We start from the raw sequence: 14,008 nt of genomic DNA on the forward strand, positions 1-14,008 counted from the left end.
TACAAAACTCCAATTGGAGTGATTCAAAAAGGAGAATAAACTTAAGACAATAGGGAACATTTTCTATGAAGGAATTTTTGCCAAATTCCAACAGAAAAGTGACCAATGGAACAGTGCAACCTTAGACACCAAAAACTGAAAATTGACAATTTTGCCTAAAAGACTTAAGTGTTGAGAAAATGACCAAAACCAACAAGTTTAGTGACCAAAATGTGGTATGTGGGTGAATTTGGAATTCCCATACCTATTAAGCCTTAGAAAGTCAACAAATTGACTTGAATAGTATAGTGAATAGTAACCCGAAACGCAAAAATTTCAAGAACGTCGGGTTTAGCACGTTAGAGCTAGGTAAAAATGAAGTCAAATTTATTTTTGGATTTATGCTAAGTTATGGTGCTGAAATACTGTGAAATTGTGTGTTTCAGTTGAAAAAGACTTGGAAGCTCGGAGAGACTGAGTCAAGGCCTAGAGGCGACTCACGTCAGGTTTGTGCACAATAAACTTTATTTGAGCATTTTTTCATTGAAAAATTGATTTAGTGTGATTAATGAAAATTAGAATGTTAATTATGAATGGTGTTGCCATCTTGTAAATGAAATTGTGACTTTGGAAATTTATTAGATTTCTCATGAATCATTTGAATAAAATGTTTGAAATTGATTTTTGATTCACACTTAGCATGACAGTATCTTATTATTCCTCCTCCATTTATAGGGTGAGATCGGTTGTCTTTCCTCCCTCTCTGGTTTACCAGTTGAGGTTGTAGATCGGATGAGTACTCATTAGCTAGCTAGCCACCTCCCTCATTGATTTCGATTAGTGAGGTTGTAGATTACTTTATCATGGTGTACAACACGGCATTGATCGGAAATTTTGTGTCATGGCTTGAGTTGTGTATGAATTGGCAACACTGTGTTTCTTAAATTATTTGACTAAATTGTGTTATTATGAGTTTTGATAATTTAAGAAATATTTAAATTGTGTTTTGTCAGTAAATGATTTATATATTGTATTTTAAATTTTTATTGTGCACCACTGAGTATTTTTATACTCAACAATGGTTTAATTTACTGTCGCAGATAAGAGCAAAGAGAAAGCAGCAGAGTGAGCTGCGGGATTGACAAGAACTTCTTGATCCCTTTTGTACGAGTATTGTTTTATACCCTTGTAATTATTTTGATGTAAACACTGTAATGTCATAAGTATCAATGTAAAGTGAGCAGTTGTATAATAAATTGTAATAATATTATTTTTGGATTTTATATCTGTAAATTTAATTTGTGCATACAACGTTGATGGAATTATTTGAAATGGTTTATTTTCAAAATTTTGAGTTGACTTGAAATTATTTGTTGGTTGGGAGTTGTGTAAAATTATTGAAAGTGTTTTTCATAGGTATTTGAAGAACTGCTTTCTCAAAATACAAACAGAACTCCGTCAAAATTTTTATAAAATTTGCAGTAAAATTAAAATGGACAAAAATTCTTACTAGTTTATAAGATTTGAATAAATGATTTTAATTCCAATCAAAATGCTCACCACTTTCAAAATGCAAGAAAATAGTTTTAAAATCTCTTGTAGTGTACTTAATGAATTATCGGTAGGTGAAGTTTGGTAGTTCATTAAGTATTATATGGGATCATGTTATGCCTTACAGAGGGATAAGGTGTGACATTAGCTAATTGGCCCTATGACCTCTGAATGATTAATAGGCCATAACTTTCTCTACAAAACTCCAATTGAAGTAATTCAAAATGATTTAGAAACCTAAGACAAAGACCTAAAACATTGTTTTAGGGACTAGGGCCAAATTATGAGCTTAAGATTCCATCATATAAAATGAAAAGTTAAGGCATAAATCTAAAAACCTGAAATTTCAGGAAATGGCATTTGGAATAGTGTTTAATATTTTAGCCATAACTTGAGATCCAGAATTCCAAATTGAGTTATCCAAATTGGAAAATAAAAAGAAGACAAAGAGAAACAATTTTCATGAAAGAAATCTCGTCAAATTATGACTAGAACTAGGTTGAAATTGGGTTCAAAAGTCAGAGCATAAAACTATCCAAAACCCAAACTCCTTGAATTTGCATAAGTAACTTAGGCATTCATTTGATTAGTTATTAGAGATAATTGGGATAAGTATTGAGACATTTCCATTGCATATTTTCAGTAGAAAAGAAGCCTCCTAAAGAGGAAAAAAGTTGAACTAAGTAAGAGGAATATAAAGAGGTTTTTGCACAACTAAACTCTCCCTTTGTTTTTAAATTTTAAATGGTTTGAATGAGCACTTTATTTTTGTAAGATGAGTTTATGATTTTAGAAAGGCAGATGTTGGCCATTTTGTACCATTGTAGCAGGGGGTGGGCCGGTTTTGAATGAAATTTGAAGTGTTTTGAAAAATTGTGTGTTGCCGACCCTTTTTGGATAATTGTTTTGAATGAAATGTGATTGTGAATTGGTAAATACATTTTGATGAATGGAAATTGTTTGAAATTATTTTAAAACTACAGTTAGCATGACAGTTCCATTCGAAATTCTTCAGTAGTAATGGCTATTTGGGGTTTGATGATTGATTATGATTATGTCCCCCATTAATAACGGTTAGTAGGGTGAGACTATATAAGTACACATTAGTTAGCTATCCCTTCCCTCATTAATAATGGTTAGTAAGGTTGATTTACTTTATCGTGGTGTACAATACAGCATTGATTGTGAAATTTTGTGTCATGATCTAAACTATGTGTTCTTGGCAACACCTATGCTTTGTGAATTGTGAATTGTGAATTGAAATTTCTTAAATGAAATGTGATTTTAAGTAAATGATTATTATTGACTTGAAATTATGGAATGTTTCTTTAGTTATGGAAATCATGATTTGTTATGTTTGATACTTTATGCTTTATACTGAGTTTTAAATTTTTAGTTGTGTACCACTGAGTAAATTACTTAGCAATAGCTTCTTTATGTTATCGCAGATAAGGAGAAAGGCAAAGCAGCAGAGTGAGCTACTTGTAGTTGAGGTGGAAGATACATTTTGGATCATTTTCAGGTATATTATTTATACCATTGTAAATTCATTTTTGATGTAATTTAGTTCATATGTATCTTAAAGACAAATGAGTAGTTGTACAAATGAAGTTGTAATGATATTTTGTTATCTTTTGAGTATAAATTTGTAAATGAATATTTGTTTCAATTTGTATATGAGATAAACACAATTACTTAGTGTTGGTTGAATGAAATGAGCTGAATGAGTTGATTGGGTTCAAATTGATTATGAGATATTTTTATAAATTTTTTTTCTACAGGTTTAGAAGAACTGTTTTCTTGAATTTTAGCCGTTACTATGCCGAAATTTTTGTAAAATTCTAAAAATGCTCGATTAATTTAAAATAAAATTTATGACATAAACTTCATTTAAAAGCACTTCAATAACTATTTATCACCACATCAAACTTTAAAATAAATTGAATTTGTTTTAAAATCTCTTATAGTATATTTAATAGATTATCGGGAGATGAAATTTGATAATTTATTAGATATGCTGCGGGATCATGTCATGCCGTACAGAGGAGTAAGGTGTGACATAAATTCAGATAACTTTAACAATTATAGTATATTATAATTCTCCTTTGGGTCGATACTATAATATACTATCATAAATTAAATGTCTTTAAACTTGATTGGACAATAATTAACTTACATCAAATATACATGCTGTCTTTAGACATCCAATATATATTTGATAAAATATTATTGTCCTCATAATTCTCACTATCATATAATAATTAATTTACCTTTAGGTAAAATTCTTAAGTTAAGTTCTGATAACTAGTGGGTATCAATTAATCCATTTTTCATCATAAGTATCTATTAGTATTGATAATTGATAATTTTTATATGCATGTAAGCATCATTTATAGTTAGGCCACTTTGATGACTAACAAACTAGAATAAATATTATAAGGCATATATATAAATTATATATCTTAATAAACCTAATATTTATTTATTTATTAAGTTTAATTATAAATCTTAATTAGATTGAGTGGAAAACATTTTTTTTTTCGCTTTCCTTATTTTTGGGAGAATATATTCCCGAAAATATTCTTTTCAACACGTTTGCTTCATCATGTTAAACTTTCATGGCCTAATTAAATTTTGGGCCAAAACTTTAATTAATTAATTAATTTTAAGCCTCTTCCATCATAAATACGTTTTCACGTGGTTTGAAATTCATAACTAAAACAATTAAGCCACTTTGATACATAATAATTTTTTTTATTATTTTATTTCTTTTAATTTCTTTCTTTTAAGAAAACTTGATTTCAAACTTAAATATCTTTAAAACACAATTTTTTATCGAGTTAACAATCCTCATGCTAAAAACTTAATTGGGTCAAATTTTTATTATTATTATTATTATTATTATCATAAAATTTTCACGATCTACACTTTAATTCTACCTAGATCTAACAAGAAGTAAGAACATCAACATCATATTCATCAACATTAAATATTTATGGGCTCTGAAGAGGTTGATTGTATGCAACCTTACTCTTAATCTGCAGAGTGATTATTTCCGTGGCTCAAATACAGGACCTTAAGGTCACAAATAGAGTAACTTTACCATTACACCAAAGTCACACTAAGAAATCGAATTAATTTTTTTGTAGCCTGCTAAACATGGCCAACATTCCATTGATTGAAAGGAAATGGGTAAACATCTCTTCAAGGTGCGGGAAAAACAGACCAATCTATTCAATTATCTAAAATAAGGATACTTGTTCATGAGTGATTCAAGTTAAAAATTATGCCTGTGAAATACAAATTGAATGTTACAAGGACCACAATAAAAGGTATATATGGCCTCCCAACAACACCAGCTGATGTTGACCTACAAACAAACAACACCAATTTAATAATTACCCATGCAAAAAAACTAATTTTCACTAAACAAAGACAATCAACAGCAATCACTATTATACAGGCAACGAAAGAGTATGGTTGTCAGTGAAACAACAGCAAAAAGGTTGGAAAATCCCTGAATTTGCTAGAAAAGGAACCGAGTTGCAATGAAAATGTTCACATGTAGCAAATACCATATGCTAAAACATATAAATTTCGAGGTTATTCAAAAGTGACCTGCATGGCACCAGAGAACATATAAACAGGAGAAAAAACATAGCCAACAGTTTTCGTTTTTCTTTTGGAATAAATATGCAGAACACACTAAAGAATCAAGAGGGTTAAAAAAATAAAATAAAATAAAATAAGAGTAAATAATTAGATTTACCTTCCCACAACACCTGGAACAGACCCAGTTTTCAGCCCAAAGCCAAAGGGGAAAAGTGGATCGTAGTGTGAATCCCCAACATTCATTGGTAGCTGATTTACATTTTTAAACCATGTTCTTGGAAGTTTTCCACTAAATCTATAGTCTCCATAAAGGACATCAGTCACCCCATGGCCTTCGGTGCCAGGCAACCATGCTGCAACTAAGGCATCAACTAAGGAAACATATGGTTCAATCACAATAGGTCGACCAGAGATGATGACAACAACACACTTGACAGCCTCACAGACATTGCTGATAACACTTGGACCAGGATCTATCATTGTGAGGTTCATGCTATCTCCTGCTGTTTCAGCATAAGGAGGCTCACCAACAACAACAACAGCATAAGCAAAGTTATTGGACTTGACAAACTTGCTATCAGGATTCTCTTGGAAGAAAACTTCTGTACTAGGATCAACTATAGATCTTATGGCAGCAAGGATGGTTGTTCCTATAACCGAAAGAAACAAGATTGATTTTATTGCTTCTCACAAAAAGACAAAAAGAGGATATTTAATATTCAATCATTTCTCAGGATTACAACTAAGCACAAGTTGAAATAGCTTTTAATGCTGTGAATTATGATAGCTTTAGGGAAATGATTCGAGCAATTGGAAATTATGGGAGAGAACACAACAATGCAATGCTCAAGACCACTTTGGATTACCTGTGTTTAATGTATTTTAAATTAGACAGGTTTATGTGAAGTCAATTACCCATCTGCAGTTCTCAAGCGCCAATAGGTATATCCTAGGACTTCACACACAAGTTCATTCATCCCAAATTGTTGAGACAATTTTCCTAGACAGGGTTCATGCCTTACACACACACACACACACACACACACATATATATAAATATGTACACACCAAGATTTTAGTGCACACATATCCCATGTAAATATTCAATCCAAAGTTGACTCGTATGGTTCCGTAAAACAAGAATGCAACAATTCTATTACCTTGTGTTTGGATGGGGAATTTAAAATTTGAGATTTGAATTTGAGAATATTATAGTTTATTTTTTTCAATTAATTAGAGTCATATATTTATATTGACTCATAAATGTGGAGAATATCTTGTCTTTAGTGTGGATTTGAAATGTTTTATAAAATAATGTTATTTGAAATCTACTCTAAATGAGTTCTTAACAAGTTAATTAGTGTTATTCTATAGGGGTGCAATTAAATGCCATTTCTTTTCCCTCTCTCTCTCTCTCTGATCATATTGTTCATACAAGTTACAAAAGGATAGAAGTTCCACGAGCATGTTAAATAAAGAATAACCCTTGTACTGTGTATTACTGTATTATAACTATAACATGTTAAGTAAAACATACCCCTTGTATAGTTGTTGCCACTAAATCCTTGCCATGCAATTGTCCACCCTCCACATTGGTAGCCCAAATTGTCAGCATGAGTACCTGCAACTAAAATCTTTGAAGCTTTCTTGGGGAGGGGTAGTAATGGATCAGTTCCATTTATCCCATTTTTCAGCAACACAAGTGATTTCCTTACAGCTTCCCTTGCCAAGTCTCTATGTCCCTAGATTAACAGGTCATTCATCATTCATGGAATTAGCATTCTTCATTGTAGAAATCACTTTTTAGTATGATTGCTGCAGAAAGACCTGTAAGCAACTAAATGCAAGAGAGTGATTCAAGCATACAATGGAAAATACCTATTTTTTGCATGTTTCATGCTATCCAACACCAACATTGTAATACCAAGGTAAATTAATAATTAAAAAGACCAATTTAGATGTAATCTCGATACTGAATAATAATTTGATTTACTAACCTGACTTCCAAGCTCATTGACTAGGCTGAGATCAGCCAAAGGGTTTTCAAACAGGCCCATGCTGAACTTGACGAGCAAAATCCTTCCCACAGCATCATCAATGCGATCAATAGGGATGACATTTTTCTTGACTAGATCAGTAAGATCATCAATAAACTCAGTATAGTTGAAAGGGACCATAACCTGAAAAGCAAATAAACACACTTCCAAGTTTCAAAAAAAATCACTTTTACCCACATTAGCAATCCTGCATTAACTATTGCAGGGCTAAAACAGTCACTTGAATTCAGTCTCAAATGTCATCATGTATAAAGCAAGCTGCTAACCATGTCAATGCCAGCTTGAATTGCAGCTTGAACAGAATAGGAGTAGTTCGCATATGGTGGTGAGGTAATCCTGTCAATGCCCTGCCAATCTGAGATAATAAAACCCTGCACCAATCCATCCACCAAAAGAAGTGCAGTTAGCATCATAAGCAATAAAAAATATTGGGCATATATGGCAAAGCTAACAGAATCATTGAAAGCCAGTGTGAAATCCATGAAACAATAGACTATGAAAAGACCAAAAGATAGCAAATAAGTCCTTAAAAGCAAACATTTCCATAACCTGCAATAAATCTGTCTTGAATAAAGAATATAGGTCAATCAAGTAACAATTAGCTCAAGAAATGAAGAACAAGATAAAGATTTAATAAGGTGTGGTGGAAATACAAAATGTTATAGAAAATGAAAATTTATGAAATATGGTAACCTCTGCTTCCATTAAAAAACAAATGACAGGTTAAGCATGCACAAATGTCTACATTTAATGCATTAAATGATGCTATGACAAGACAGATCCAACCAATGAGAAGTAATTGGCACTAAATTGTTCTCAAGTTGAGCGACACATTAAGAAGTGAATTGTATCTTCATCATTTTCCTTATTTTTGCACAAGGACACAGAATGTTTCCATGCCTTACAAGTTGACCTATCTACGTACAAACCTTAAAGTAACTACAATGAATAAGTACCAAAACTGAAATGTGAACTTAACCTTAAATTTGAGGGTTTTCTTGAGGAAGCCAGTAATTAGCTCACGGTTTGCATGCATCTTAACCCCATTCCAAGTCACTAAGGCATGAACCCTGTCTAGGAAAATTGTCTCAACAATTTGGGATGAATGAACTTGTGTGTGAAGTCCTAGGATATACCTATTGGCGCTTGAGAACTGCAGAGAGTAATGAATGGTTGCTTTCCAACTAGAGTAGGAAACCATGATTGTTGAAACACCCTTGATAATTGAATCAGAATAAGCAGGCATGTGGATGCTCAACAACCCATGCTTGTCAATCACTGTGTTGTTCTCATTGATGCCCTTGGTTGTTCCACCATCACCCACAAAGTGCTTCGCACAAGCTGCAACTTTTTTCCTTACAATAACGGAGAGGTTCAATAACAAAAATATCAAAAAGAAACACATCTAATATGTATTTGAAAAGTTGAACATGAAGACTTATAGCACAGAGGTAACAAGTAATACAGCAAAATTAGGAAAGAGAGAGGCAATTTGTAAGTGTTTTGATTTAAGCATATACATCTTATACAATGACATCATTTAACAAGTACAATTCCCAAGCATCACAAAAAACATTAATTTAAAAAAAAAAAAAAAAAAAAAAAAAGACAAATACCATGCTCAGTTTGATTTCAGAAGTAGAAAAGTGACCAAGCAAGTTATCTTAGAATAATGCATAACCTTGAATGATAAAGACTATTCTATCAAGGATATTTTGACTTCAACAAATTCTTACTTTCCACCAACATATGGAACTCCTTTCCAAGAATTAGCAGGAATATCCCCTTGCAGACCAAGTATAATTTCAGTCATCTCTTCCACAATTTTGTGATCCTCACTGTAGCTTTCATAACACCGACCCCACCTCGGATCTCTACAAACCTTTAAAGATGGTAACAGGAAGAAAAAGAGTTGATGAAAGGTAAATGCATGAAAGGAATCATTTTACAGCTTCAAAGACCTAATAGCTTATATACTCCTATACATATGAACAAATTTCAAATCGTGTTACATACTGCAATGCACGGAGCAAAGACATAAGGAATCCCTGTGGCTCTAACTTCAAGAGCAGTTGCACTGCCAATCCTCTTCACCAGGTCCGGATCCCTGTTTACAAGCATTTCAAGAAACTATTGAATAAGTAGATGTATCTTAATGGGATTGTTTAAATTATCCAACAACTTGATGGTTTTCCCCCAAACAATTAATAAAATACAAATCCAAACATCAAAACCTCCAATTGTTTTTAAAAAAAAAAACAGCACTAGCAAAACTAATTACAAGAACATCCACTATCCCAATGTGCATTAACCAAACAAATTGCTGATTGATAAGTCCGACAAGATCGATAAAGTGTTAAGAACAACCATTAAATAAGAAACAGTAAATTTATACTTGCCTGGTAGCTCCAAGCCCTATATTGTGGGGAAATATTGTAGCATTGTAGACATTGTTATGTCCATGAACAGCATCAATGCCGTAAATCATTGGAATGCCCAAACGGTTTGACAAAGACCCATTTTGAAACTCATTTATCATATTAACCCAATCCTCAGCACTAGCCTCAGGAAGTGGTGCACTTCCACCACCACTCAGCACGCTACCTGTAGGAAGGAGAAACATTTAGTCCAAGTGTTTATTTTTTTTTTTTAAATAAAAAATAAAAACATTTGTGTTAACTTTATAATGATTGTCCTTAGTTATTCACACTATACTATCAACCAATAAGTAGAGAATTCTTGAGGACTACATTGATGATAAATCAGTCTCAGTTTTCTTCTACCTCCCGTTTGACGAGAGACTTAATCAAATGCAGCAACAGGTAGAAGAAATGAGTAATCTAAGGGCAGAATGAAGTAATGAACCATACGCACAGAAATGGAAACTTTGAACAACCTTAAGGTTCTCACTTCTCAATGCTTCCAAGAAGCCTAGAAGACACTCATGATATTGCCTGTGTTAATAATTAAGGATTTCTACAAGCAATTTCCAACAATGCTAATATGCGTAAGCATATTATTGCAACAAATGCACTAAACTTGGCACTCCCTACACAATAAATATATACTTATAACATCATTAGGTAATGAGAAGTAAATCATAAAGGAATAAGCCACAATTTGTAATTTATTGGACTTTTTTAGCCTGATAACGCAAAATGGTTGCATCAACCAAAGCAAGGAGTTAAAAACATAAGAATTAGCCAACATCATTTTAGAAAGCAACTGTTGATTACATACTATCAATTAAATAAATTATCCTCCATAGAAAATAATATTATGAACTTGGACTAGATGTAATAAAAAGCCCAGGAATGTAAGTGGCAAAGAATGTGTTTACCCTTTATTTCTCTTTGATCCGAGACAAATGCAATGCGATTCAACGGGGACAAAGTATAATTTACTAATAATAACAGCATCAGCAACATTATAAAATTGCTCAAATGGCTTGCTAAAATTGAATATTAATCAGGAAATAGTTAAATTACAAAGAACAAAGAGAGAGAGAGAGAGAGAGAGAGAGAGAGAGAGAGAGAGAGAGGAGAATATACCAATGGAGTAGGTCTTCATAATCGCAGGAGTTGCAATCAATCTGTCAATTTGTACCATTTGAGCAATTTTTTCTTCCAGAGTCATTCTACTCATTAGGTCCTTAACTCGAGCCCCCACCGGTTGTTTTGGGTCCTTGTATTTCACATGCTCAGCTTCTACCATTGCTATCCACACCCATAACCACAAGATCCCCATTACTTCAACCACAAAAACCCTAGACATCTTCACTTCCCAAGTCTTTTTCTTACAGTCAGTCACATCAAAAACCAAGGGAAAAGAGAGAGAAAGTGAGAACCCAAATTCTGAAAAATAAAAAAACTAAACTCTGTTGGTTGCAGAGAAAAAGCCAAGGAAATCAATCATCTATTGGGAAGCAAAGAAATGCAACTACTGAGCATTAGCAAATCTGAAAACAGAAAAAAAAAAGAACTCAATAGTTCTCTACTTCCTTCTCTTTCTCTACATTTTCTCAGCAACCAAACAAACCAAATGCAAGACCAATATCAGTCAGCTTTCAAAAACCCAAAAAGCACATCCCACTTATACAAGAGAGAGCAAGAAAACGTACTAGAGCAGCAGCAGAAGAAGCACAAAAATGCAAGGGGAAATGGAAAACTGAATTGTTCACAAGCAGTTGATTTCTTGGTGGTGGGTATTGTCGTTGCTTGAAAAGCATTTTCTTTATTGGTTTCTTGATTGTGATAGAAACTGGACTCAGATCGTGGTCGAGACCGTCATTTTTTCATCTCGAGACGGGCGGGCGACGTGCAAATCGTGCTGTAGGTTTTTTTTTTTTAACATTTTTTTAATAGAAATTTTTACCTACGATGCCTTTTTATATATTCAATAAATGCAAAGTTCTTAACAAATATTTATATATAAAATTTATCTTATTTTAAAAAATAATAATGTTAATTTTAATCAATATAAAATTTATAAATGAAGATAGTATTTAATTCGACTTATAAATCCATCAAAATCACTTATAAGTAAAAAATTAAAAATAAATTAATATTTAATTTAATTTATAATTTAAAAAAATTACTTAAGTAAAAGAGTTAATTTGACTACTTACTTTTAACTTTTGATCTAAAATATATTTTTTTAACTTATAATCAAATTAAAAATAAGTAATTAATTAGTTGATAAAATTATTTAAAAATATTTTTTAAATAGTTTAAATGTTGGGTTAAAGATATTTAAAAATAATTTAATTTATTGAAATTATCAAAAATATATATAATTAAGTGTTGTAGTTGTTAAAATGAGGATAATATTGATATTTTTAAAAATTATTAGGATAATATAGTTTTTTACTTAGTCAAAGAGTAGTTTTAAAATAAATAAATGAATTACTTTACTTATGACTTCTGACTTATTTTAAGTATTTTTTTTTAAATTATAAGTCAAACCAAATGGTAATCTACTTACAACTTTTTATTTATAAGTAGGTTTGATCAACTTATAAGTAATACACTCTTAATTTGACTACTTACTTTTAATTTTTAACTTAAAATATTGTAACACTCCAAACCTCTAAGCTCTAAATAGTATAATTTTTTGTCTGTGAATGGTACTATTCAAAACTACCTTGAGGATCAAAAATAAGATGAAAATTCATTGAGATAGATACAATAAAATTAAAATGACCATCGAATTATGGACTTAAACGATATTATGAAAAAAGATTGACTATAATCCGATTAAGAACATTTTGGTCAATTTACTTAAAGAATTGATTTTTAACCTAAATATCCATTAATTTGAGTGAAATTAAAATATTAAAAAATAATTAAAAATATGAAAGTGCGTAAGAATAATTAAAAGGGATACATAAGGAATTACTTAATTTATTAAAATAATAATAATTATAATTAAAATTTAAATTATGTAAAATAAGACAAATAAATATAAAAGACAAAATTAATAAATGCAAGTTTATCTCTTCTTCGTTTCTTCCTAGTTTGGTAGGCTCACCATCTTCCATCCTTCATCTTCCTTGTTCCTCCATTGTTAACCATACTAAGCTCCTAAAACCTTAGTTTTCCTCCATAAATTTCATAGCCACTTCAATAAAAACTTGATATTTGGTTTTGATTAGAAGATTGAAAGTGGAAGAATCAAGAAATCTTGAAGTTTGGCAAGAAGGAAAAAGGGTCAAGTAAGGTAAGTGATCTTCTAAGCCTTCTTTCTTTTTCTATTCTTGAAATTGAGTGCAATTATGAGGAATTGAATTAAGAAATGATGAAATCATGGTTGTTAGGAGGGGCTTGAATTTCGGCCAGCCATGGGGGAATAGGGCTTTGATGTGTTTGATTTAGTTCAACATGAAACCTAGTGTAGGTGAAGTTATATGCATGCTATGTGTGTTGAAATTACATGGAATGGTATGGATTGGAGAAAATGTGCAATTAGAGATTTTGTGAAATTAGGGCTTTTATGCCATGAAGTGCAATTGATGTTCTTAATGTTGAATTATAGTCATTTGGTGTGTATTGATTGTGAAATGAAGTTGGTTGGTAAAGGAAATTATTAGGAGTGTAAATGAACCTTGGGTCTGGAATTCTGGACACTTGAGTCTAGTGTACATAAATGCTCATAAGTTGAGCTACCTAACTCCAAATGGTGTAAAACCAATTGAAAATGAAAGTTAAGACATAATGCTAGAATTTTTGTGAAGATAACCTGCCTAGAATATGACCATAAGTTACCCTAATTAGGGCTTGAATCCAAAATTGTAATTCTGGACCTGACAGAAATGACCAAATGAAAAATACTTAGTGAATTAGGCATAATTCACTCTAGGAAACTCTAAATTAGGTGATTCTTAAACCTATGGAATCTTGAGATAAGAGAACAGTTCTTATGAAGACCATGAAGTCAAATTATGTCACACATTACCCCTTAGTAAGGCATAACATAATCCCGTTGTATACCTAATGAATTACCAAACTTCACCTACTGATAACTCATTAAATACACTACAAGGGATTTTAAACATTTTCTTAATTCTTTTTATAGTGGTGAGCACTTTTGACAGGTGTAAATTTTTTTTTTTTTTTTATCTGAAGTGAACCAATTAACAAATCTACAGTATCAATAATTTCTATAAAAATTTTGGCAAAGTGCCATCTGTATTTTGAATGAAACAATTCTTCAAAAACCTGTAAAAAGCACTTCCAATATATTTCTTCAATCCCAAACTCCAATAATAGTTCAACACAATAAATTTTTCAACATTTGTTAACTCAATTCAA

The 14,008-nt window shown here is 31.6% G+C and overlaps 1 protein-coding gene across 3 annotated transcripts; it reads right to left on the reverse strand.

Annotated features, from left to right (window-relative positions):
- Positions 1 to 4,659: 4,659 nt before the first annotated feature.
- LOC110669004 (uncharacterized) lies at positions 4,660 to 11,541 on the reverse strand. 3 transcript variants are annotated; one of them, XM_058134935.1, is made up of 12 exons: positions 11,320 to 11,541; positions 10,751 to 11,053; positions 9,599 to 9,803; positions 9,216 to 9,306; positions 8,936 to 9,081; positions 8,378 to 8,554; positions 8,179 to 8,245; positions 7,466 to 7,570; positions 7,140 to 7,322; positions 6,680 to 6,884; positions 5,300 to 5,792; positions 4,660 to 4,900 (listed from the first exon to the last, which is right to left on the reverse strand). In XM_058134935.1, exons 2-12 carry the CDS (start codon positions 10,971 to 10,973, stop codon positions 4,792 to 4,794), a joined length of 2,004 nt encoding a protein of 667 aa, XP_057990918.1. In that variant the 5' UTR covers positions 10,974 to 11,053; positions 11,320 to 11,541; the 3' UTR covers positions 4,660 to 4,791. The 3 variants fall into 3 exon arrangements, with proteins under 3 accessions (XP_057990918.1, XP_057990917.1, XP_057990916.1); XM_058134934.1 differs by having other exon boundaries at positions 10,751 to 11,157; XM_058134933.1 differs by having other exon boundaries at positions 10,751 to 11,210.
- Between the last annotated feature and the right edge of the window lie 2,467 nt (positions 11,542 to 14,008).

The sequence above is a fragment of the Hevea brasiliensis genome, chromosome 14 (genome assembly GCF_030052815.1).
Source record: "Hevea brasiliensis isolate MT/VB/25A 57/8 chromosome 14, ASM3005281v1, whole genome shotgun sequence".
Lineage (NCBI taxonomy): Eukaryota > Viridiplantae > Streptophyta > Magnoliopsida > Malpighiales > Euphorbiaceae > Hevea > Hevea brasiliensis.

Excerpts from the sequence above, each read along its gene's own strand:
- LOC110669004 (XM_058134935.1), bottom strand. The coding sequence starts at position 10,973 with ATGTCTAGGGTTTTTGTGGTTGAAGTAATGGGGATCTTGTGGTTATGG. Across the intron at positions 9,804-10,750 it reads TATGAAGACCTACTCCATTG|GTAGCGTGCTGAGTGGTGGT; the intron begins GTATATTCTCCT and ends TCCTTCCTACAG. Across the intron at positions 8,555-8,935 it reads GTTCCATATGTTGGTGGAAA|GAAAAAAGTTGCAGCTTGTG; the intron begins GTAAGAATTTGT and ends CGTTATTGTAAG.